The following is a 26,751-nucleotide window of genomic DNA, read 5'->3' on the forward strand; positions in this document are numbered from 1 at the left end:
GGAAGAACCTGACCCCTCCTGTTCCCATTTGCAGCGGGGAAGAGCCTGACCCCTCCTGTTCCGGGATAGTAACCTGGAATTCAATTGGTGAGATGGGCAGCCTGTTAGCAGGACTCCATCTCACTTTGCTGTGTTGTTCTTTTCACCGGGTAAGTTCATAACCCCTTACCTTTCAAAGTGTCTGCGTGCCTAATCTTTACCTGCCGTATGACAAGAACCCGGTTTTGTCTACAACACCAGCACTTTGGGAGGCCAAGGCGGGCTGATTGCTTGAGCTCAGGGGTTTGAGACCATCCTGGGCAACATAGTGAAACCCTGGTCTCTAACAAAAACACGAAAATTAACCAGGCGTGCCTGTTATCCCAGCTACTTGGAAGGCCGAGAAACAAGAATCGCTTGAACCCAGGAGGCGGAAGCTAGTGAGCCGAGATTGCGCCACTGCACTCCAGCCTGGGAGCAAGACTCTGTCTCAAAAAAAAAAAGAAAACACACTGTTGTTTTTAATATCACATTTTCATGTTTTCGGAAGGATAAAACCCATTTGTGAGTTTGTGTTTATATGAACACAAAATATAGAAGGATACATAAGTTAGTCTGTTTCAACGAAGATCATGTTTCTCTAGAGATATTAAAGATCTATTAATTCAATATAACATTTAATATAAAAGATAACTGATAATTCATTAAGGGTGAAATAGTGACATTTTAGTCCATTCTTCAAAACTACAATCAAGGCAGGGAGCGGTAGCTCACGCCAGTAATCCCAGCACTTTGGGAGGCCGAGGCAGAGGTCAGGAGTTCGAGACCAGCCTGGAAAACACAGCAAACCCCTATCTCCACTAAAAATACAAAAATTAGCCAGGCGTGGTGGCGGGCGCCTTTACCAGCTACTCGGGAGGGTGAGGCAGGAGAACTGCTTGAACCCGGGAGGCAGAGGTTGCAGTGAGCCGATATCGCACCACTGTACTCCCACCTGGGCAACAGAGCGGGACTCCGTCTCAAAAAAAAAAAAGCAAGCCAGCCAGCCCAGCACGGTCGCTAATGCCTGTAATCCTAGTGAGACAGTCAAGTAAAAAGGGCTCCCAAGACAATCTACGAGCACTGGGAGGATGGGGTGGAACCGCCAAAAGTTCGCGCCATTTGCAGTGGAGGAAGAGCCTGGCCCCTCCTGTTCCGGGATAGTAACCTGGAATTCAATTGGTGAGATGGACGGCCTGTTAGCCAGGACTCCATTTCACTTTGCTGTGTTGTTCTTTCTTTTTCGCCCAATAAATTCGTAACCCCTCACCTTTCAAAGTATCTGCGTGCCTAATCTTTCCCGGCCGTGTGACAAGAACCCGGTTTTTTCTACAACACCAGCACTTTGGGAGGCCAAGGTGGGCGGATTGCCTGAGCTCTGGGGTTTGAGACCAGCCAGGACAACATGGTGAAACCCTGGTTTCTACCAAAAACACGAAAATTATCCAGGCGTGCCTGTAATCCCAGCCACCCGGGAGGCTGAGCCACGAGAATCGCTTGAACCCAGGAGGCGGAGTTTGCAGTGAACCGAGATCGCACGACTGCACTCCAAGCCTGGGCAACAGAGCAAGACTCCGTCTCAAAAAAAAAAAAAAAAAAAAAAAACCACAAACCTACAATCAATTCTTGTTTTAAGTAGATACAACTTTAATAAAAAAGCAAGCAACATTTTTGAAAAAGCATTTCACAAGGTCAGCTACCTACAGAAGATGGTTCAAAATTTTCCTAACCATTTTCCCATTTTCTAAAACTGAACTGGTAGGCACAGTATAAAAAAAAAAAAAAAAAGTACTAACATTTTTACTGCTTTACAATCATTATATTATATAATCAAATTAACTGATTTTTTGAAATCTTAAATTCAGGAAAAAGAAATACTACACAGTTTAAAATTCTAATTGTGAATTTCAATCAGCCAAAGCAGGGGGAAACCGAGAAATTTTAAATTAGGTAGAAAACTGTACAGGAATTAGGCCGGCACGGTGGTTCACGCCTGTAATCCCAGCACTTTGAGAGGCCAAGGCGGACGAATCACGAGATCAGGAGATCGAAAGCATCCTGGCTAACACGGGGTTTTCTCTACTAAAAATACAAAAAATTAGCCAGGCGTGGTGGCTGGCACCTGCAGTCCCAGCTACTAGGGAGGCTGAGGCAGGAGAATGGCATGAACCCGAGAGGCGGAGGTTGCAGTGAGCCGAGATCGCCCCACTGCACTCCAGCCTGGGCGACAGAGCAAGAGTCCGTCTCAAAAAAAAAAAAAAGAAAGAAAGAAAGAAAGAAAACTGTACAGGAATTAAGGTGATTAAGAAAGCATATGTAGTATCCATTTAACTTCCTTTACAGATGGGAAATTACTTTTTCTGTATAGGAACATAATACAAGAATGTAACTAGATATAAATGATACTGTTGACAAAGCAGAGGGCCCATGTTTTCTCTTTATATGACAGAAAAGGGGGTACATTAAGGTGCACAATTTTAATTATGAGAAGATATGTTTTAAATTCTTTAAAATTTTTACTCTCTTGGACGGCCGTGGTGATTCACACCTGTAATCCCAGCACTTCGGGAAGCTGAGGCAGGTGGATCACCTGAGGTCAGGAGTTCGAGACCAGCCTAGCCAATATGACGGAGCCCCGTCTCTATAAAAAAAATACCAAAATTAGCCATCTCTATAAAGAATACCAAAATTAGCCCGGCGTGCTGGTGCGCGCCTGTAGTCCCAGCTACTAGGGAGGCTGAGACAGGAGAATTGCTTGAACCTGGGAGGCAGCGGTTTCAGAGAGCCGCGATTGCGCCATTGCACTCCAGCTTGGGCAAAAGAGCAAGACTCCATCTCAAGAAAAAAAAAATTTTTTTTATTTTCTTTATATTTCCCTAAACTCTTTAGAAATATAAGTTTGGGAAGAATAATCTCCATTAATAATGGATGGGTAAGGAAGTTTTATTTAGTATTCCACAGTCATACACTGTGGTTGTTACTAGCTTTTATAATAGTCTTACACTAAACAATTTTAGGAGCAAGTATCACTCTCCCAAATAGTGAAAGAAACTTGAGGCTCAGAAAAGTTAAATAGTTTTCCCAAGGTCCCATTGCTTCAGCTTGGATAAGATATAATTTAAAATCATGTCCCACTTCCAGGGACAATGCACTTTTCACTGGGCCACTTAAGAACATTATTTTTAATTCTCACAAAAACTCCTTATGGTAACACAGCTGATCATTATTTAAATCAGGGGTATCTGATTTCAAAGAGCCCATGTTCATTCCACTAGGCCACATACCTTCCCCTATATTAAACTACATATAATTTTACTTATATGCCTTATTTATGGAATTGTAAGTAAAACATAATTAAATCAATCACAAAAAATTTCACTTATTTTAAAACACTTTACTAGCAATTCAGTAACAGCTAATAAAATTGAAATCGCAGCAATAAGCAGCACAAATGTCAACACAATAAATCAGCTTTAATACTATAACAAACATGAAGGTTTTAATTTAATTTACACATAAATTTGAAGCAAGTAGCCAAGAAAAGAGGAAGGAGAAATCCCGTAAAACAAAGGGAAACCTGTCTCACTTTAAAACATATGTTTCAGTGAGGAGCACAGCCAGTCCACTCCTTTCACACTGCTAAATATCACTGCTGAGTTCACATTGCTTAATTTGGGCAACCATTTCAGTATTTAACACCACTAAAATTTAGGTTTCACCAATGTATAAGATCACCATCTAGTGGTTATGATTAGAACCATGGAATTTTTCTCTCATGCTGTGATTATGGTTAAGAGAATGACTCTAAAGGCAAAGAAATTCAGTTTGAAAAACTTCTCTAGCAGTTGCTTTAAGAAAGCTGTACATTTAATTTCATTCAGAAAAAAATTATCAAGGCAAAGTACTATTAAATATTTCATTTTTATACTAGCCAAATTTAGGATATAGTAGAGTAGTATTCAGATGTGCATTTTATATGTAAATAAAATCCTCTCAGGTTCAAGATTCTCCTGCCTCAGCCTCCCAAGTAGCTGGGATTACAGGTACACATCACCACACCCAGCTAAGCTAACTTTTCTATTTTTAGTAGAGATGACATTTCACCATGTTGGCCAGGCTGGTCTTGAACTCCTGACCTCAAGTGATCCGCCCGCCTCGGCCTCCCAAAGTGTTGGGATTACAGGCGTGAGCCACCAAGACCAGCCTTATAAATTCTTATTAAGAGATTAAAACAATTTACACATGTTTGACAACAGCTTCTAATTAATGACATAATCCAAAAAATTATCTCCATAAGTTGTATATTAGGATAAAATTAAGACTAGATACTGAAAAACTGTAAACAAACATATGCAATGCAATTTGTCAACCAATTTATTTTGGCTGAAGATAATACATGATCTAAGCTGAGTGCAGTGATACACACCAGTCACACTCAGTCAAGAGACTGAGGTGGAGGATTGCTTGAGCCCAGGAGTTAGAGCTGCACTGTGCTATGAAGCCACCTGTTAATAGCCACTGCACTCCAGCCTGGGCAACATGGTTCTAGGAAGAAATTAATAATAATTGTAATAATATAGGTTCTAGATCTAGTAAGATTGTCTGAATTGAAATCCTGGCTCTTCACTTACTACGCTGGGTAGATTACTCAGTCTCACTGGATCTGTTTCCTCATCTGTAGAATGGGGATAACAACAATATTTATACAAATGATAGGCTAAAAAAAATTAAACAAGATGTTGCATGCAATGAATACAGTTTAGAAACATTTCTGGTACAATATAAGCATTCAATGAAATACTAGGAGTGGGGCGTGATGGCTCATGCATATAATCCTAGCATTTTGGGAGGCCGGGGTGGGCGGATCACTTGAGGTCAGGAGTTCCAGACCAGCCTGGCCATCACGCAAAATGCTGTCTCTACTAAAAATACAAATATTAGCCAGGCTTCGTGGCGCACACCTGTAATCCCAGCTACTTGGGAAGCTTAGACAGGATAATTGCTTGAACCCAGGAAGCGGAGGTTGCAGTGAGCTGATTTTGCACCACTACACTCCAGCCTGGGCGACAGAGGGAGACTGAGTCTCAATGAAAGAAAAAAAAAACCAAAAAAACAAAAAACTTAAATACTAGGTATTAGTACTCTTTGGAAAAAACTCAAATCATTTTTCCTGTGCTCTCACAACAATCATCACCGTAGAAGATGACTTCTATGACCAAATGTCAGGGGATTTCTCGCCACGAGCAAGCCAAGTAAGCAATCAATTCTGCAGCAGACACCAGCTGGGTGTCCTCTAATTAATTAATTCCAACACTACCTGGAGATAGTGTTAGATCCCACAGGTTGAGGGCTCAGTCACCAAGACTCCTCCCCACCACTCCATCCCCTACTAATCACAAGTCCAGGCCTCTGGAACTTTAAATTGGGGTTTCCACAATCCCCTCTTTGGGTTCAATTAATGTCCTGGAGCAGCTCACAGAACTCACAGACACACTTACTTATGTTTACTGATTTATAAAGGATATTACAAAGGATACAAATGGAGTTCGAGACCAGCCTGACCAACATGGAGAGACCCTGTCTCTATTAAAAATACAATTAGCCGGGCGTGGTGGCACATGCCTGTAATCCCAGCTACTCAGGAGGCTGAGGCAGGAGAATCACTTGAACCCAGGAAGCAGAGGTTGCAGTGAGCCTAGATCACGCCATTGCACTCCAGCTTGGGCAACAAGAGCAAAATTCTGTCTCAAAAAAAAAATAATAAAATAATAATAATAATAATTAAAGCCATTGCTGAGGTGCTAAGATGATGATACAGTTGATAGTCTTAGAAAAGCTGACCATTTTGTCAAATCACTGCAAAATAAGTTAACTCTTTTAGAAATAAACATTCAACTAACCTTTGAGAAATAGCTGTAACAAAATAACTGAGAATAATGTCTGAGGATTATCCTAAAAAATAAATACTTGTCTTCTTTCAAGCTTCCTTTAACCATGTATTGGCATACATATAAAACATAAGAATTACAGTTTAGTGTAATTAAACATTCCATGTAGCTTATCTTTCTTCTTATCAAATCTAGTAATTGGCTCAATTGCCATAGCATTAAAGATATTTTTCTCAATAGTTTTGCATTAAGTCCTTTCCAAATTAAACACATTGCAGTATTTCAAGTTATTTCTGAGTTGAACTGACTAAACAGTCTTGCTAGCTAATTGTAGATCTTTTTTTTTTTTTTTGCTCATGAGCTTAAAGGCTTAAGCAGTTGATTTGAGTTTGAAATTGAACAGAAGATAATCTGTTGGCAGTTCTTTCTTCTCATTACACCTCAATTTATTAATATACATGGAACAAGTAAGCTACTATTAATGAAATATGAAGTTAAATTTGCCAAAATAAAAACTTTTTGATGTACTGTTAATTTATAAGCCAAATAACAGCATTTAATCTAAATACGTGGGTGTTAACATTTTAATGAATATATATATGACTGATACATATATTGAATATATTAATATATAGGTATGTATTATTTCTAAAAGAATGAAATCGAATGTTTATAGCAATGGTTTTCCAACTTGTTTTAAGAAAAGGAATAAAAGGGTGGCTACCTCATGGGCAGAGTAGCTCCAACTTTAAAAAAAAAAAAAACAGCCAGGCACAGTGGCTCACGCCTGTAACCCCAGCACTCTGGGAGGCCGAGGCAGGTGGCTCACAAGGTCAGGAGAATGAGACCATCCTGGCTAACACAGTGAAACCCCGTCTCTACTAAAAACACAAAAAATTAGCTGGGCGTGGTGGCATGTGCCTGTACTCCCAGCTACTCCAGAGACTGAGGCAGGAGAATCGCTTGAATCCGGTAGACAGAGGTTGCAATGAGCCGAGATCGCGCCACTGCACTCCAGCCTAGTGACAGAGCAAGACTCCGTCTCACAAAAAATAAAATAAAATAAAATAAAACAAAAGAGCAAACCCTGGAAAGAAACACATTTTGCATCACAACCCAGTACATAACATACCTCTTCACTTGATCTTAGCCAAATGGCCGGGAAGCAGAATATACCTCTTTACATGTCATGTATGTATGCATGTATAAAACAAAATGTTTCACAAAACAATATATGCCCCTACTATTTGCAACGTATTGTTTTAATTTTCTATTCTGTTCCTTTCTTTTCTAACACTTAAAATCCACTAAATTGTTTTTACAAATTATTAATAAATCACAACCTGCAGTTTGGAAAAGATTCAATCTGCAGTAAGGAAGAGATTCAGGAAATGAATATTTGGGGTATATCCTTCCTGAATTTTATTTAACAATAACTACGTTAAAGCAGGCAGAGGCTAGTCAGGATTTCAGCCCCATAGCTATTCAGATTGGAGAACAAGGTGAAAGCGGGAAAATTTTTTTGAGACGGAGTTTCACATTCTTGTTGCTCAGGCTGGAGTGCAATGGGGCGATCTCAGTTCACCACAACCTCTGTCTCCCAGGTAGCTGGGATCACAGGCATGCACCACCACATCCGGCTAATTCTGTATTTTTAGTAGAGATGGGGTTTCTCCACGTTGGTCAGACTGGTCTCAAACTCCTGACCTCAGGTGATCCGCCCACCTCGGCCTCCCAAAGTGCTGGGATTACAGGCGTGAGCCACCGCGCCCAGCTTCAAATTTGAAGTTTTAATACACCATCAACAAAGTGAGTAAAAAATTCCCATTACAGGTCCCAGGCCTGCATTTTATAAACTGTGGTTCATGCTAATTGGTTTCAGATGACAAACTAAAGCAAAAGCTTTAACATTTGAGTGATTCAAGGCATTAAACAGTAAATGACTGCTAACCAACAGACCCAACAAAAATTTGTTAGCCAATGCTCATTTTTTACACTTTATATGCCATTCTTGTGAGGCCGATTGAAAAAGCTGAAAATATTATTCTGGCTTTACATGAAAATCTTCTCAATGAACAGTATTTACTCCTCCAATCAGCTATTTATTCTAGATTAGCAGAGAGGCAGCCATCCCCCATCATCTGAAATTCACTAATTACAATCTTAAACTGCCCCTCCCTCTTCAAAGCTCACAACCATAACAAAGAAAGCACTGGCATGGTATAAAACAATCCCTCAGAGCTAATCCAGTCAGTACTCATTTATTAACCTTTTAAGCCATTTATTGCTAAACCAATGCAATTAGCAGATGATAGCAAATAAGTTATATAAAAATTGAATACATGAGCTTAAGTCAGTGACAAGATATTAAATTTTAAAATGTCTTTTTAAATTGAATGCAACTGGTTTCCGCAATGCACGCCTGTAATCCCAGTGCTTTGGGAGGACAAAGAGGGCTGATCACCTGAGGTCAGAAGTTCAAGACCAGCCTAGCCAACATGGCGAAACCCCATCTGTATGGGTTGCATCACTGCACTCCAGCCTGGGCGACAGAATGAGACTCCATCTCAAAATATATACATATAAATAAAAATATATATAAAAATAAAATAAAATAAATTGAATGCAGTGATATAAAGTGTATAATTTGCATTTTTCAGCTGTGATCTGAAATGATGAAATTTAATCTAAAAACCATTTCCTCCACTCCCTTTACGACCTTATCTCCCACCTCTTGCCTCACACCTCCAATATGAATTCAAATTCTGATGGGCTCATACTTTGCTATGGAACCATATTAAAATACTGTTTTGATTTCTAATCAATGAAACAATTTCTATTTGTATCTTACCTCTATCAAAATTCCTTTTCAAAAACGAATTGCATCAGGCTGGGCACAGTGGCTCACGCCTATAATCCCAGCACTTTGGGAGGCCGAGGCAGGCAGATCACCTGAGGTTAGGAGTTTGAGACCAGCCTGGCCAACACAGTGAAACCTCATCTATACTAAAAATACAAAAATTAGCTGGGCGTGGTAGCGCAAGCTAGTAATCCCAGCTACTCGGGAGGCTGAGGCAGGGGAATCGCTTGAATCTCGGAGTCGGAGGTTGCAGTGAGTCCAGATCACGCCACTGTACTCCAGCCTGGGCAACAGCCTGGGCAACAGAGGGAGACTCTGTCTCAAAAAAAAAAAAAAAAAAAAAGGATTAGAATCAGCTTAAAAAATGGAAGAAAACATCTATCTCAAAAATTGATAAGCTGGGCATGGTGTGTATGTACGCACCATTACTCTCAGCTACTTAGGAGGCTGAGGCCAGAGGACCACTTGAGCCCAGGAGTTCAAGGCTCCTGTGCACTATGATTATGCCTGTGAATAGCCACCACGTTCTCGCCTGTGCAACATAGCAAGACCTCATCTCTTAAAAAAAAAATGTAATTAATAAAGTCAGTACATATACGACCGGCTCTTTAAAACAAGCTGAATTACTTTAAAATTCCTACTTTAACGACCCCTTTGAGAAATCACATTTTTGTAAAATAGAAAGGCAGCTTGAGGCCAGGATCATGCCCGTAATCCCAGCACTTTGGGAGACCAACGTAGGTGGATCACTTGAGCTTAGGAGCTTGAGACCAGCCTGGGCAACATGGCAAAACCAAAAATACAAAAAATTAGCCAAGTGTGGTGGTGCGTGCCTGTAGTCCCAGCTACTCGGGAGGCTGAGGTGGGAGGATTGTTTGAGCCCGGGGGGTGGAGGCTGTAGTGAGCCGAGATCATATCAGCACTCCAGCCTGGGTGACAGAGTGAGACCTCATGTCAAAAAAAAAAAAAAAAAAAGGCAGATTGAGTATATTAACCCAATAAAATTCAATGCTACATAGTTATTCTGGAAATTTGTAAACATCTTTTAAGTTATCTAATAATACAAATACATACATAAAATCACAAAGAGTGTATGTGCACAAATTGTGTGTGTACACAAAACAAAATTTAGAAGACTATCACTTTACCCAATAAAATTCATGGTAATTATTTCATATTACAGAAAAAATATATAAATGGTAAATTTAAGATGAAACTATGAATATGAACCCTTTATAAAGTATAATTTATTATCATCCTGCCTCAACAGAATAACAACTAGAAACTATCTTACGCCTATTTGACTGAACACTATGCTAAGCTCTCTGACTTTCTATACTCTAGAGACTAAATTTTGAAAGTCTAACATTATCAAAAAGATACAGTAAGATCTCATCAAAACAGAATTAAGCTATCTACAACAAGAATCAGAAAGCAGTCTTAGGAGGTAAAATTTGTGTCTCAGAGAATAAATAAGTGAGATAACAGAGGCCTCTATCATCATCTCCATTAAATAACTGTCATTTCATTTGTTATCAATAACAAATCTACAGCAGATAAGAAATTCAATGATAAAACAGTTAAACACAAGGTAAGTTTTAAAAACAGTCTAAAGCTAGTTAGTGATCAGTACTCTATTTTTAAAAGGAGAGATATATCACATTTTAAATATTTTGTCAAAATGGTTAAATCATTTAAAGGTAATCCCAGCACTTTGGGAGGTCAAGGCAGGCAGATCACGAGGTCAGGAGTTTGAGACCAGTATGGCCAACATAGTGAAACCCGGTCTCTACTAAAAATACAAAAAATTAGCCTGGCATGGTGGCGGGCACCTGTAATCCCATCTACTCGGGAGGCTGAGGCAGGAGAATCACTTGAACCCGGGAGGCAAATGAGATCACGCCATTGCACTCCAGCTTGTGCGACAGTACAAGACTCATGCAGACAGTGACTCCGGGAGACAGTGCGAGCCTCTGTCTCAAAATAAATAAAGGAAGACAATTATGCTTTAATTAGGATTTTAAACAATTTTGTCAACACATCATATCCTTTAAAATGTGAAGCTTTAGGCAACAAACCAGTATCAGGCCAGGCGCGGTGGCTCACACATATAATCCCAGAACTTTGCCAGATCACTTGAGGTCAGGAGTTCGAGACCTGCCTGGCCAACATGGTGAAACCCCATCTCTACTACAAACACAAAAAAATTAGCCAGGCATGATGGCGCACGCCTGTGATCCCAGCTACTTGGGAAGCCAAGGCAGGACAATCGCTTGAACCTGGGAGGTGGAGGTTGCAGTGAGCCGAGAGTGCACCACTGCACTCTGGGTGACAGAGCGAGATTGCATCTCAAAAAGAAAAAAAACCAGTATCAAATCCCTGCCCACAGAGTTATCTAGAATATCTAAACAGCAGGGGTTTAAGGACAGTCAAGATTTTTTTCTCTGTCCTCATTCTGTACACAAACTCTTCTACAATTTTATTATGTAGGATACGCCATAAGAACACAGGCTGATTATTAATAGCAAGTTTCCAAGAGGCACATTTAGCATTTTATACACAGTATTCTACCTGATCCTAAGACGAGCCCTACGAGATAAGTTTAATATAGTAATTCCAATTTGCAAATGAGAAAAATGAGATTCAAAGCTGTCAGTTGCCCAAAGCCACCTAAGTGGCATATTAGAAATAGGGAACCCAGGTATATCTGAAACCCAAACATGTACTTGTTACATCTAGGTTAAGCCACCTCCAAATTTTACCTTGTTTTGAAAATGAGGATTAGAGTGTATGATTATTTACTGAACTTCCTATTACTGAATAAAATAGCTCAATAAGATAAAATGAAAGGCCAAATGAAGGCCAATTTTAGACTGAATGAATCCCTTATTCCTAACAAATGACCAACTTCCCCAGACACAAACAGGCTTATAACAAAATCTTATCCCGAGGATACTGCTAATGGCGTATGCAAAAATGGATAAGGAAGTTCCTCTTGGACATTTTATAATTAAGGTCATTTGGGAATAATTATGAACAAAACAAAAATAAAGACAAAATATTACTGAAAGGACTCTACTGAGTCGGTGCATTGGCTAATTACAGCACCTGTATAAACATTTATGCATGGATTGGCAAGCTAGGGAGGCAGAGTTCAAGAAGGAAGAGGGTCCACAAACCTCAAAATCACAAAATTAAAAGCAGATGAACAGAAAGAAATTATACTATGTAAGTAATAATTGTAAAGAATAGAATAGCATAATTTCAAACCAATACATATAACGGCTGACATCTGGAATCTGAAATTGCTTGTCATTGGTGGTTTTATAATCATATATATCAAAAGTCACTGCTTTTCATAAAGCAAAATTACACAAGTATTAAGATTTAAGTAAAATACCCAGTTTTCCAACAATCGGTGTAAATGTATTTAAAAGTGGTGAAAATAGGATAAATTTTCTTAAAATTTTCATTTTAATGGTGCTTAATATTCACTTGCCTAAAATTTTCTCTCAGGTTTAAAAAATGTTAGGTATTCTTTGGAATCAATCCAACTTGCATTTACTGCATTTACTCAACATTCTCACTCAAGGAACCAAGGCAAGAAATATTCTCTTCTACTGGCAGTTGTATCAAGCAAAGTAGCATTCTTTTTCTTAACGGTTAATACCATAAATAAAAGCCATATAACATATTACTTGACTAAACAATTAACTAGCAGTATATTCAATTTCAAATCTTATTGAGTCATGATATCATCTGCTATCGTTTGGCTCTGTCCCCACCCAAATCTCATGTCAAACTGTAATCTCCTCATGTTGAAGAAGGGGCCTGGTGGGAGGTGACTGAATCATGGGGGCAGATGTCCCCCTCATTGTTCTCATTAGTTCTCATGAGATCTGGTTGTTTGAGAGTGTGTAGCACTTCCCACTTCGCTCTCTCCTACCGCCATGTGAAGACTTGCATGCTTCCCCTTCCACCATATTTGTTTCCTGAGTCCTCCTAGCCATGCTCCTTGTACAGCCTGCAGAACTGTGAGTCAAGTAAACCTCTTTCCTTCATAAATTACCCAGTCTCAGGTACTTCTTTATAGCACTGTCATAACAGACTAATACATCATCCTAACATTCATCCACTGAACAAATATATTTGTTCAATGTGTAAAACCCTAGGCTAGACTTAATTGAGAATTTAGCAATGAATGACCCAGGAAAACTCTATCCCCAGCCATCAGGGAATCTGGAGGCAGAGAGGCAAATTTCAGATACTTAATTTCTGTAACATTAGCAACTTAATTCACAAAACTTACATAATAAAACCTTTTAAAAATAGAAGGAAACTACTACAGCTAACTCTGAATTAATAACTTCAGCATTATTCTAGGCCCTCAGAAGAAATAATGAAACTCCACTGAAGGTTCTACCGTACTCTTCCTCTAATCCTAGCACTGGGCAGGAGGAATGTCATGTTTCTTGCATTGATGCAAATCCTAATGCAAGATTTATGATTTTGTCCTTTGCTGTGTGGCAAGTTGGTGAACAGCAGCTAACTTTTTAGAGAAAGCCTGCTCTGAACAATGCATTGTATTAGGTCTCTCATTTAATCACTTATTATTATCTCTGTGTTAAAGATGTGAACTCATGGGCAGAGATTTTCTAAAAATTTTCAGGCCCTACCATTGGAGGCTAAGCTAAGCTCTGAACCCACGGTTGATACCAAACCACTGCTCGTCCCCTTCTCTTCTGTTTCTCATTAGGCTGGAATAATCAAAGATCTCTGTTTGGCAATACCATGTAATATTAAGCTGCATTCTCTCCCCATCAAAGTTTAATGTCTTTATGTATTATAAGGTTTCTGAGAGCCTTTTTTTTTTTTTTTTTTGGAGATGGAGTCTTGCTCTGTTGCCCAGGAGTGCAGTGGCGTGATCCTGGCTCACTGCAACCTCCACCTCCTGGGTTCAAGCGATTCTCCTGTCTCATCCTGCCTCAGCCTCCCAAGTAGCTGGGATTACAGGCGCACAGCACCACGCCCTGGTAATTTTTTGTATTTTAGTAGAGACGGGGTTTCACCGTGTTGCCCAGACTGGTCTCGAACTCCTGAGCTCAGGCAATCCGCCTGCCTCAGCCTCCCAAATTGCTGGGATTACAGGCATGAGCCACCGCGCCCGGCTTTCATGCTCTTTTGAAAACCATTCCACACTCCTTTCTGTAACGAAATAAAAGGGGCATCTTCCAAGTGTGAATCTACTGTCAAAAGTATAACCATTTCTCATGTTCCTAATCAGAGATGATACACAGTTCGACAGCTTTTCCAAATTGGGAAATCTGACTGAAAAGCAGCAATACAGTCCTAGAATCCAGAGAGAGGGAGAACACAACTTCTCTACTGCCTAAAATGTGAGTGAACAGAATCAGAACCAAATGATACTAGTTCACATAAAATTCTCTGAAAAATGAGGAAAAAAAAAAGGTCATTTAAAACATTAAAGCGGGCAGGGTGCGGTGGCTCACACCTGTAATCCCAGCACTTTGGGAGGCTGAGGCGGGCGGATGACCTGAGGTCAGGAGTTCGAGACCAGCCTGGCCAACATGGTGAAACCCTGTCTCTACAAAAAATACAAAAATTAGCCGGGCGTGGTGGCGTGCGCCTGTAATTCCAGCTACCTGGAAGGCTGAGGCAGGAGAATCGCTTGAACCCAGGGGACGGAGGTTGCCGTGACCCAAGATCGTGCCACTGCACTCCTGGGCAAAAGAGCGAGACTGCCTCAAAAAAAAAAAAAAAAAAAAAAAAAAAACCAACAACATTAAAGCATCCTCCCTATTTCACAATTAACAGTGGACTATGCTTTAACCCCTTGATACTGAAAACTGCTTAAGTACGCTCACTAAAATGGCTTAAGAAAAATTAAAACATTTTAAAACATCCTCTTTGGAAGAAATCTGAAAATCTGCTTAAAACCGCCAAACTAGGCCAGGCACAGTGGCTCCTGCTTGTAATCCCAGCACTTTGGGAGGCCGAGGCAGGTGGATCACTTGAGGTCAGGAGTTCAAGACCAGCCTGGCCAACACAGTGAAACCCTGTCTCTACTAAAAACACACAAAAAAAAAAAGAGAGAGAGAGAGAGGGCCGTGGTGGCACACCCCTGTAATCCCAACTACTGGGGAGGCTGAGGCACAAGAATCTCTTGAACCCAGAAGGTGGAGGTTGCCGTGAGTCGAGATCACACCACTGCACTCCAACCTGGGTGACAAAGTGAGAACCCTGTCTCAGGAAAAAAAAAACAAAAAAACACCAAACTAGAACCTGTCTGTATTGGCATATCAGCTCCAGATAAAATGCAAATCTATATTATAAACACATTAACTTTCTAAACCAAGTACTGAAAAGATGTGTTGGCAAGATGTAGTGGCTCACGCCTGTAATCCCAGCACTTTGGGGGGCAGAGGAGGGTGGATCGCTTGAGCCAAGGAGTTCGACATCAGCCTGTGCAAAATGTTGAAACCCTGCCTCTATTAAAAATACAAAAAATTAGCCAGACGTGGTGGTGTGCCTGTATTCCCAGCTACTCAGGAGGCTGAGGTGGGAGGATCACGTGAGCCCAGGAAGCTGGGGCTGCAGTGAGCCATGATGGTACCACTGTACTTCAGCCTGGGCAACCCTGAGGATGAGACCCTGCCTCAGCAACAACAAAAAAAAGTATTAGGCCACTCTCTTATTTTAACAGTCATTTGAAAATGTCTAGTCCATGGAAGGAAAGAGTCACTAATTTAGGCAACCTAGTCTACTCTAATCAGCTAGCCCTCTGCCTTACGGAAGATTGTCAACATCAACACTGCCAAACACTACCATAACACTATATCAACCAAAGACCTTTTATGATTTGTCACCATTATAATTGCAAATAATCCTAAATTTTTCCAAACTGCAAAAATGCAACAAAATACACAACATTGCCTGCTAAATGAAAATAGAGGTAAAATTCACTGCTTATTCCAAAACTAAAAATACTGTATGCATAAAAAGTGATAGCTACAGAGGAAATTGTAATCATCAGCAAGAAACTATAGTACAAATCAAAAGCTATACTGATCTGTAACTAATCTTTAACATTAACCCTATGGAAATATCTGTAAGCGCCTAAATAGCCCACACAGTTTAGTCAGTTGCAGATCCTATCCACTTTAAGATCATATTTGTGGTAAGATACAGTAAGAAGGAGGGGGAGGAAAAGAGGAAGAAAACACCCATTACAGGATGTTGACAATTATAACTAGCAAAGTTTTAGAATATATTGGTTAGCACACCGCATACCACTAAAATAATATACCAGGTTCCTCCAATACCAGGTTACTTTGGCTCTGTATTCTAACCTATTCAAATAACAAGAGTCTAATGTGACAAAATTCTCTAAGCTCTTAGAAGAAAACCTGTGTACTTCCCAGTCTCAATTACCAGGCAAAACAATTCATTAATCTAACTCAAATGTCCTACAGCTTTGTTTCATCTTGTATTGAGACAGGGCTTCACTCTGTCACCCAGGCTGCAGTGCAATGGCATAATCACAGCTCACTGCAGCCTCAACCTCCCAGGCTCAAGTGATCCTCCTGCCTTGGCCTCCCAAGTAGCTGGGACTACAGGTGAGCACCAACACATATGGGTAATTATGTTTTGTAGAGACAGGGTCCCACTATGTTGCCCAGGCTGGTCTCAAACCCCCTAGGCTCAAGCGATCCTCCCACTTCAGCCTCCCAAAGTACAGGGGTTACAGGCATAAGCCACAGCACCTAGCCTTGTCCTACAGTTTCAGATTTGCTCTCTCCCTTTATTACAACTCCATGGATTGTGGCCCAGAGATACTTAGAATAAGGCAAAAGGGTAATTGAAATCCTGATACTATTCCTAGGGTGCCACATCAATACCTAGTATCAATACGTAACTGTGATTCCCCAAACAGAATGCCTACTTACAGACGGACAAAAAAAAACTTCCATTTGCCAATCACTACCGAATTCATACTGGGTTGTCTGGGTCTGTCATTTATTCTAATGACTATTTTTTTTTTAATTTCTTACAGACTCATGAAATGTTTTAACTGGCACTCAAAAATGGAAAGCAGAAATGTAAATGCCATCACTGTGTTCACACCATATGCCAAAATAAACTCAGCGAAGGCAGTATTCTGTCTACCTTGTTTGACTATATCCCCATTACCTGGCACCTATAGGATATTTAATAAATATGTGCAAAATGAATAAAATCATAACAAAATCATGGAAAAATATCATGGTCCCAAAATGTCAGTGGTATCAGAATTGTGTTAAATCATGCACTGCTTAAAAGAAAGTAGATTACCTGCTAAAACTTAGAAACCTTCTAAACCATGCTATTTATAAAAGGATTTAACCTATACTGGAAAATAAGACTGACAACAACAACAACAAAAGACTCATAAATCAATTCCAAGTGAGGCTTACAATTATGAGGCTTTATAGCAAAAGCAAAAGACAAGTTACATTTTTTCAAGATTAATGACTTTCCTCTCTCTATCCCAACACCCTGATCAGTGAAAATTAGAGAATTTTAGGAGCAGAAGCAACCATAGAGGCTAAACTATGAAACAGATGGGCTCCAATTTCAGAGTAATGTAAACTGCCACCAATCTATTCAACATTTTTTTGCATAATTACAAATGTAAGATGGGATTTTATGAATATTAATTTGTTCTACTTTTTTGGCTATGGTGAGCAGTCTGCTGTGAGTTAGTTATGACTGATGAATATCATGATCTCTCACTTTTATGACTTTTATTTACCAAAACTGGGTGAGCGAAGATTTAATTTTATCAACACCAATAGTTCCTCTTTCCTGTTTTCAAATCAGTTCAACCTACAGCTTTACTATTCTCCCATTCTATTCTTAGACTATATGCTAGTTTACTGTATTTGATTTCTATTATTGATTTATATATGTTAACAGTAGCCAAGCCTTATCTTCTCAAAGACTTAGGAGGTTTACCCTTCTAAAGTGCTCCCCTACCACGTCATTAACAGCAGTGTTTAATAATTCCTTTGTCATCTGTCTCCCAACTCAAATATCACTTCTATTAGGATAGAGTTGGGTAGGGTGCCATGGCTTACACCTGTAATCCCAGCACTCTGTGAGGCCGAGGTGGGTGGATCACCTGAGGTCAGGAGTTCGAGACCAGCCTAACCAACAGTGAAATCCCATCTCTACTAAAAATACAAAATTAGCCGAGTATGGTGGCACATGCCTGTAATCACAGCTACTGGGGAGGCTGAGGCCGAAGAATCACTTGAACCCAGGAGGTGGAGGTTGCAGTGAGGCGAGATCAGGCCATTGCGCTCCAGCCTGGGTGACAGAGCGAAACTCCGTCTCAAAAATAAATAAATATTAGGATGGAGTTGGTTCTGCCTTGTTGGACACTACAGTAAATAGTGTAAATAATAGTCTAAATAGCATAAACACTAGTCTAAATAAGTGTTATTACAATGAATGAATGAATAACTTGGAGGGCAATGGCCTTATCACATGCTTTCTCTACTAGCTAGGCAGGCAATATTTGAGAACACACCATACTTTCTATCCAGCTCCGTGAAAACTCGAATGCACTTTACTGCTCAATTGAAAATTCGCAAATAAATTTAAGAACAGACAACATCATACTTGAAATACACAGAGAAAGTACTATAAAACCGTTTATTCAAAGGCTACACAAAGAATTACAGAAGGCCAGGCACGGTGGCTCACGCCTGTAATCCTAGCACTTTGGGAGGCCGAGGCGGGTGGATTGCCTGAGGTCAGGAGTTCCAGACCAGCCTGGACAACATGGCGAAACCCCGTCTCTACTAAAAATACAAAAAATTAGCTGGGCATAGTGGTGCGTGCCTGTAATTCCTGCTACTCCGGGGGCTGAGGCGGGAGAATCGGTTGAACCTGGGAGGAGGAGGTTGCAGTGAGCTGAGATCGCACCACTACATTCCAGCCTGGGCGACAGAGCGAGACTCTGTCTCAAAATAATAATAATAATAATTACAGATTATTTAGGATGAGTTTCCAGTATTCCATTACCATCACTGTGAATTATCTTCCAATAACCACTGCTAAATGACTTCACTGTCTGGTGACTGAGTTTTCCTCTATGTTAGAGAATTTATATGAACGTACTGAACTAATGAATGACTACTTTCCATAACCTTAACTATAATCCTAAAAGTTAAAAGGGAAAGCCGGCAGGCAGTTTTAAAGACAACTCTTGAATAAAAACATAGAAGTAATTTTCCTCTTAGTTGTGAAAGACCGGACAATTTTCCCTGCAACCTTCCCGCCTTTGCTGGTTGCATAGTAAAAATTAGAAGTAGGAAAATTTAGAATACTTCCATCTCCTTTGAGTCACGAACTTGGACAGGAGAAAGACACAACTGCGGGGACGCATGTGCTCTAATGAAAGCAGGAAGTCCGCTTCTTGAGCATGGGCCATTCACCCATCATCACAAATGGGAACACCGGCCTTAAGTCCATCCCCATTCCCTTCTAACCCTGAAATCAAAGCCAGTCTCAGTAGGAAACGCGATCTTGCTAGCTGAGTTGGAGAAGGAGCACCAGACAGCTCAGGACACCCTCCTCCTTCTACTTGGCCTGCGGCAGGAGGATACTCCCCGGGTTCCAGCCAGTGAAGAAGGCGGACCCGGCAGGCAACAGCGAAAGAGCCTTGGCCGGGAAGGAGCGCGGCCAGTCCACGCGGCCGGAGAACTCACCGAACAAAGCGCACCGCGGAGCGGAAGGGGACACTCGGAAAGAGGGGGAAAGATTCAACCAGCTCTTCACCACTGCCTGGGGCTAGAGACAGGTGGAGCCGCCGTCCTCCTTAGAAGGAGAAGAAAGATAGGTTTTCGAGGGCTAATCTGAAACTCCTGCGCCAAGGCAACCGGAACCGAGACCCCGCCTGGGGAGCGCGCTAAGAAACAGGAGAGGCGAGCGCTGAGGGAAGGGACGGATGGTCGGGGTCACGGGCAGCCTCTGCGGGGATGTCAGGGTCCCGCCTGAGCCGCGCAGAGGATGCCCGCGGCGCGCCGCCGGCCGCCCCGACTCGGGCCTCCCGAGCGCAGCCGCTGGCCCCCTCCCACCCGCGCCCCAGGCCGCCACACAAAGGGGATGGCGAGGCGTGCCGGCCGCCGGGAGGTGGAGGGGCGACGGGCCTGGGACGAGGTGGCCTAGCCGCGACGCCCGCCGCGCCCCCCGCCTTTGTCTGCCTCGCCCCGCGCCCTCCCCCTGCCGAGCAGCCCCACCGCCGCGGCGCCCTCACCCTGCTCGTTACCCGGGTGAGTAGCGGTCTCATCTGCTCGCCGGCCCCATCAGCCTCCATGGCCGGCCGGCCAGCCCGTGACGGCCGCTACGGTACTGCCCCGCGCGGTCTGCCTGCTTCTGCCGCTGCCCCTGCCGCCGCCGCCGCCGCCGCCGAGCCCCCGGCGCGCGAGGACAAACGTGGGTGCGTCCGTGCGCGAGGTGTGCGCGCGTGGGGAGAGCCGGGCGCCGGGCGCGGGAGACGCGGGGCGTGCGTGTGCGCGCTGCGACTGCTGGGCTGGCTCTAGTAGGAGAGCGAGGCCGCGGCGTGGAACCTGAAGCTAGAACTGAGCGAACCGGCGGACCGAGCGGGAAGGAGGAGAACCGCGTAGGAGGAGGGGTTCGGGGGCGGAGCCGCAAACCGTGACAAGCCCGGCGCCGGGGCCAGGCAAGACACGCCCCCCCGCCCCGCCTCCTCGGGTCACGCCCCCTGCCAGTCTGGCACCGCCAGCCTCCTCAGCGCGCCCGCGGGCCGCGCCGCTAGGCCACCGGGAGATGGGGCGGGAGGGAGGCGGGACGGACATTTGTCCCAGCCAATCGGCGGCTGGCGGACTTCCGCCCGCCTCTCCCGTGCCACCTCCTCAGGACGCACCGCCCCTCTTTGTATAAGCTTAATTGACCGAAGCTGAGCGTCTAACTAGTTTTTCAAGTCGGAAGCTCCCCTGACGTTCTCAATGGGGTGGGGGGTCACCACCTCCGTTGGCTCCTAACTACATTCTTTAGAGTCTGCAGGAAAGGAGGACGCCACCTCTGTCAAGGACGCCCAGGCTAACCCTCCGAAGCAACTAACGAGTCTTCACGACTCCTGGAAGTTTCTTTTCTGTCAATCCAGTAGGCACGAACCCCAACTCAGGGACCGTGAAAGATGGGGTACACTTGACCAGGTGTCCTCCTGTGCTTGCTCGCCCACTGAGCACCACGACAGCTGCCACTTTTTTTTTTTTTTTTTTTTTGAGACAGAGTCTTGCACCAGCCCAGGTTGGAGTGCAATGACATGATCTTGGCTCACTGCAACCTCCGCTGCCTGGGTTCAAGCTATTCTCCTGCCTCAGCCTCCTGAGTAGCTGGGACTACAGACGCGCGCCACCACGCCCGGCAACTTTTTGTATTTTTAGTAGAGACGGGGTTTCACCATGTTGGTTAGGCTGGTCTCGAACTCCTGAGCTAAGGTGATCCACCAGCCTCAGCCTCCCAAAGTGCTGGGATTACAGGCGTAAGCCACCACACCCGGCCAGCTGCCACATTATTGAGTCCACCCTGTAGGCCGTCTCTCAAATATCCCTTCTGTAACAGGATGATTGTAATACCTGCCACGCAGGCTCATTGAAGGATTAAGGGGATTTATATTCATAAAAGTGCCTGGCACATAGCATGCTGATAATTTTCATTATTGTTAACAGGTTTCTCTTGAGTGTTTCATAAAGATGAGAAATTTGGCCGGGCACGGTGGCTTACGCCTGTAATCCCAGCAGTTTGGGAGGCCGAGGCGGGCGGATCACCTGAGATCAGGAGTTCGAGACCAGCCTGACCAACATGATGAAACCCCGTGTCTACTAAAAATACAAAAATTAGCCTGGCATGGTGGCACCCACCTGTAATCCCAGCTACTCAGGAGGCTGAGGCAGGAGAATCGCTTGAACCCAGGAGGCAGAGGTTGCACTGAGCTGAGATCACGCCACTGCACTCCAGCCTGGGCGACAGAGCTAGACCCTGTCTCAAAAAAATAAAAAATAAAATAAAAAAAGATAAGGAGAGGTTTAGTCGGGAAGAACTGAAGCCATGCAATGGAAGGATATATAAATACATCAGCGGATCCAGAGCTCACATCCTATTCATCTCCAACAGGGTATTAGTAAAGCTTTTTGTCAGCAATAGGTAGCTAGGTATGCTGGATGACTCATTCCTTCTTTGGGCCCTAGTCCCCTTTTGTCCTAAATTTCCCAGAGAGTTACTTCCAGTCCAGCACACATTGTTCACTTACTTGTACAAGAGCAGATGTGCCTCTATTAATAGATACTATGTAAAGAGGCCTACAATTAGAGACTGTGACATTTGGCAAACATATTTCATTTCTAATCCTCTCAATACTGCAAAATATCTGCTGTCATCTTTTTCTTCGGCAAGGCAACCGAGCTGCAGACGCAGAGATGCAGATCTTTGTGAAGACCCTCACGGGCAAGACCATCACTCTTGAGGTCAAGCCAAGTGACACCATTGAGAATGTCAAAGCCAAAATTCAAGACAAGGAGGTATCCCACCTGACCAGCAGCATCTGATACTTGCTGGCAAACAGCTGGAGGATGGCCGAACTCTCTCAGACTACAACATCCGGAAAGAGTCCACGCTGCACCTGGTGCTGCGCCTGTAAGGTGGCATTATTGAGCCTTCCCTCTGCCAGCTCTCCCAGAAATACAACTGTGACAAGATGATCTGCCGCAAGTGCTATGCTTGCCTGCACCCACGTGCTGTCAACTCCTGCAAGAAGTGTGACCACACCAACAACCTGTAACCCAAGAAGAAGGTCAAGCCTCTTCCTTCCTCGAAGGGCAGCCTCCCTGGAGCCTCAATAAAGTGTGTCTCTTTCGTTGACTGGAGCAGCAAAAACAAACAAAAAAACAATACTACAAAATATGTTATAGCTCCGTTTTACAGATGAGGAAGCTGAAGCCCATAGAAATACTGGTTTTGAGTTCTGGTGAGTGGAACTGCTCTTACTATTGGCACCATTCTTTTTTATTTATTTATTTTTGAGATGGAGTCTCACTCTGTTGCCCAGGCTGGAGTACAGTGGCACAATCTCGGCTCACTGCAACCTCCTCCCTCCAGGTTCAAGGGATTCTCCTGCCTCAGCCTCCAGAGTAGCTGGGATTACAGGCGCCCACGACCACACCTAGCTAATTTTTTGTATTTTTAGTAGAGATGGGGTTTCACCATGTTGGCTAGGCTGGTCTAGAACTCCTGACCTCCGGTGATCCACCTGCCTCGGCCTCCTAAAGTGCTGAGATTACAGGTGTGAGCCACCGCGTCTGGCTATAACATTCTATATATTTTATGATTTATTATGCTTATTGTCTACACACACACACACACACACACACATGCACAAATGTGAGCTCCATGTAAGCTTCATGTGTACAGCAAATTTGGTTTTTGGTTTTTGGTTTTTTCTCAGATATCCCTATGCCTACATGAGTGTTTGGCCCCTGTAAACTCTCAGCACATGTGTTAAATGAGTAAATGTACAGGTGGGGCGTACATCTGCTCTTCTTAAGACCTAAGAGCATCTTAGGTGACAGCTGAGCATGTGGCCACAGTAACAAGAACAAAGTAGGAGTCAAGAACCATGGTGCCAGAGTTGAAAGTGTTAAATAGTCAGCTTCAAGAAGGTCTTAAAAATGTATGCTTGGCAGACCTTGCTAAACAATGAATTTCTGTTCATCTATCTTGCAAGAAGAAAAAATTATTGGTTTATTTAATCCACAAATATTTTTTTAGTGACGTCTTTGTTGCCATGCACTTTTTCCACTCCTCATTTCATCCCAACTGCTAGAAGAGGAATGTAGCAAAGATCTGAATTATTAAATTTATTACTCAGTTGCCCACTTAATTCAACCTCAGCCAAAGTTCATTCAAGAAGATAATGTGTTAAAATTGCTTTTGCGCAACCAGAGATGGCTATAAAGTGTTCCAAGGTGCTGAAAGGTAAATTGTATTCTCGAATATTTTAAATATTCGTCTGGGGCCAGGTGCAGTGGCTCATGCCTGTAATCCCAACACTTTGGGAGGCCAAGGCAAGTGGATCACCTGAGGTCAGGAGTTTGAGACCAGCCTGGCCAACACGGTGAAACCCCATATCTACTAAAAATACAAAAATTAGCTGGGCATGATGGCGGGCACCTATAGTCCCAGCTACTCAGGAGGCTGAGACAGGAGAATTGTTTGAACCCCGGAGGCCAAGGTTTCAGTGAGCTGAGATCACGCCATTGCACCCCAGCCTGGGGCACAGGTCCAGACTCCGTTTCAAAAAAAAAAAAAAAAATTAATTTGAAATATGGCACAGGGAAACATTTGCTAAACAAAGGTAAATGTAAACCTAAATTCATCAGTAGCAATGAAGTGGTAGTACCTAAAGTTAATGAGTTTTAGCTGTATCCTAAATTCAGAATACTTCCTGAGTATCTGGAGCAGTAGATAATCCTAAAATCCCCTTGGCAAGATCCCCATCCTGAGGAGTGAACGGTCTTCCCAAGAACAATTCTCTATAGGCCAAGGTATAGTTTATAAAGACAGAGAGCAGCTTCTTTGGTATTTTGAAAAGTGTGAAACCATTCTTTTTTTTTTTTTTCGAGGCGGAGTTTCACTCTTGTTGTCCAGGCTGGAGTGCAATGGTGCAATCTCGGCTCACTGCAACCTCTGCCTCCCTGGTTCAAGCAATCCTCCTGCCTCAACCTCCCAAGTAGCTAGGATTACAGGCATGTACCACCATGCCTGGCTAATTTTGTATTTTTAGTAGAGACGGGGTTTCTCCATGTTGGTCAGGCTGGTCTCAAACTCCTGACAACATCAGGTGATCTGCCCACCTCAGCCTCCCAAAGTGCTGGGATTACAGGTGTGAGCCACCGCACCTGGCCACGTGAAACCATTCTTAACTTTTAGCAGAGGGTTCTTTGGCAATTATATGTATCTTCATTGCCTCTTCTTGGTTATAGCTAATATTTAAATGTTTTCTATCATCTGATCCTATAAGGAAAAGTAAAATCATTGGAATAGTGTTTTCAAGAGTACCAGAGCAGCCTCAATGGGACAAAGACACAAGGAAAATTACTTCATTGTTCTTCATTTCTATAGGCTAGGCATACAGATAAATATTCAAAAGATGAGGAAATAAAAACAAAAACAGAACTTGTCCCTGATCTCATGGAGTTCAGAGTGCAAAACACCAATATATAAACAACTGTCAACAATGCAATGCGTGTAGTTCTGAGTCCTAGGAACCTCAATGAAAGAAATGGAATGAATTCCACTGAGGGTGGGAGGGGATAAGGCTGCCCTCTGTGGGAGAAAGGTGAATATGAAGATGTTTGGAAAAGCCACAGAGAAATGTAGTAGATTTAAACTGATTCATGATGGTATACGTGGTATAATATAAAACATATTTGGTTTTTGTCCTAGATTCCTATTATAGCACTCCTAAAACCTTTAGAATTTCCTGAGTGATAGCAATGTCTTTTGTTATTCAAAACAAGACACTTTCATAACTTCTGAGTCTACGCTAACTAATGTGGTTACCTACAGTGGGACCACTAGATAGTCCAGTCACCAGAAATGGGGTCACTCACCAGAAACACCAATTGATTAGAGGATTAGAGGCTTGGAATTTTCAGCCCAGCTACCAACCTTTGGGAAGGAAGAGGGAGACAGGGATTAAATGCTATAGAAACTCTTGAATAACAAGATTTGATGAACTTTCTGGTTACTGAACATGTGAAGGTGGCTGGAGAGGGCAGGAGAGCTCCGCCTGCCCCCATAACTTGCCTTTTCCATCACCTCATCTAGCTGTACATCTCTATCTTTTGTAATATTCTTCCTAGTAAAACAGTAAATGTATTTCTCTGAGTTATGTGAGGCATCTCCACAAATTATTGATGAGAACTCTGGTTTGTAGCTGGTCAGTCAGAAGTACAGGTAACAACCTACTACTTGTGATTGGCATCTGAAGTCGGGGTTATCATGTGGGCCTGAGCCCTCAACAAATGGGATCTGACACTATCTCCTGGTAGGAAGCATCAGAATTGAAGTTAATTATAGGACACCCAGTTGGTGTCCACCGGAGATTGCTTGGTGTGTGAGAGTAGAAAGAAAAAATTGTTTTTCCAGCCAGGTGTGGTAGCTCACACCTGTCATCCAGTGCTTTGGGAAGCTGAGGCAGGAGGATCACTTGAGTTCAGGAGTTCAAGACCAGCCTGGCCAACATGGTGAAACCCTGTCTCTACTAAAAATACAAAAATTAGCCGGGCACCTATAGTCCCAGCTATTCAGGAGGCTGAGACAAGAGAATCACTTGAACCCAGGAGGCAGAGGTTGCAGTGAGCCGAGATCACACCACTGCACTCCAGCATGGGAGAGGGAGTGAGACTCTATCTCAAAAAAAGAAAAAAATTTTTTTTTCCTTTTATAGTATTACATCATCAAATAAATGAGGGGGAGTGGGAGAAGGGCATTACAGATAGCAGTAACAGCAACAGAAAGATCAGCAACATTGATCTGAATCAGGGTTGCTCAGTGGTGAAGCCTGCCTGCTCTGGGGGCAGACTACCCCAGCCGATTCTCCTTGTGTTAGTTGTGTCTTTAGGCAAGTTACCTCATCTTGCCAGCCTCTTTTTTTTTTTTTTTTTTGAGATGGAGTCTCGCTCTGTCACCCAGGCTGGAGTGCAGTGGTGCAATCTCGACTCACTGCAACTTTTGACACCCAGGTTCAAGCGATTCTTGTGCCTCAGCCTCCCAGGTAGCTGGGATTACAAGTGTGCACCACCACGCCCAGCTAATTTGTATTTTTAGTATAAACAGGGTTTCACTATTATGGCCAGGCAGGTCTCCAACTCCTAATAAGTTATCCACCTGCTT

The 26,751-nt window shown here is 42.8% G+C and overlaps 1 protein-coding gene and 1 pseudogene across 9 annotated transcripts in view; one reads left to right on the top strand and one right to left on the bottom strand.

The window, feature by feature from the left end:
- SLC4A7 (solute carrier family 4 member 7) overlaps positions 1 to 20,457 on the bottom strand; it is a 111,416-nt gene extending 90,959 nt beyond the window's left edge. For 3 of the 9 annotated variants that reach the window (XM_055380914.2, XM_004033768.5, XM_055380909.2), the window contains exon 1: positions 20,102 to 20,451. In XM_055380914.2, coding sequence (XP_055236889.1) covers positions 20,102 to 20,149 — 48 coding nt within the window. In that variant the 5' untranslated portion in view covers positions 20,150 to 20,451. Of the gene's footprint in view, positions 1 to 19,541; positions 19,651 to 20,089 lie in introns of all 9 variants that reach the window. The other 6 variants (XM_055380913.2, XM_055380910.2, XM_004033770.4 and 3 more) reach the window with 4 other exon arrangements.
- Positions 20,458 to 22,196: 1,739 nt separating this feature from the next.
- On the top strand, positions 22,197 to 23,336 carry LOC101138423 (ubiquitin-ribosomal protein eL40 fusion protein-like; annotated as a pseudogene).
- The last annotated feature ends 3,415 nt before the right edge of the window (positions 23,337 to 26,751 follow it).

The sequence above is a fragment of the Gorilla gorilla genome, chromosome 2 (assembly GCF_029281585.2).
Source record: "Gorilla gorilla gorilla isolate KB3781 chromosome 2, NHGRI_mGorGor1-v2.1_pri, whole genome shotgun sequence".
NCBI classification, from domain to species: Eukaryota; Metazoa; Chordata; class Mammalia; order Primates; family Hominidae; genus Gorilla; species Gorilla gorilla.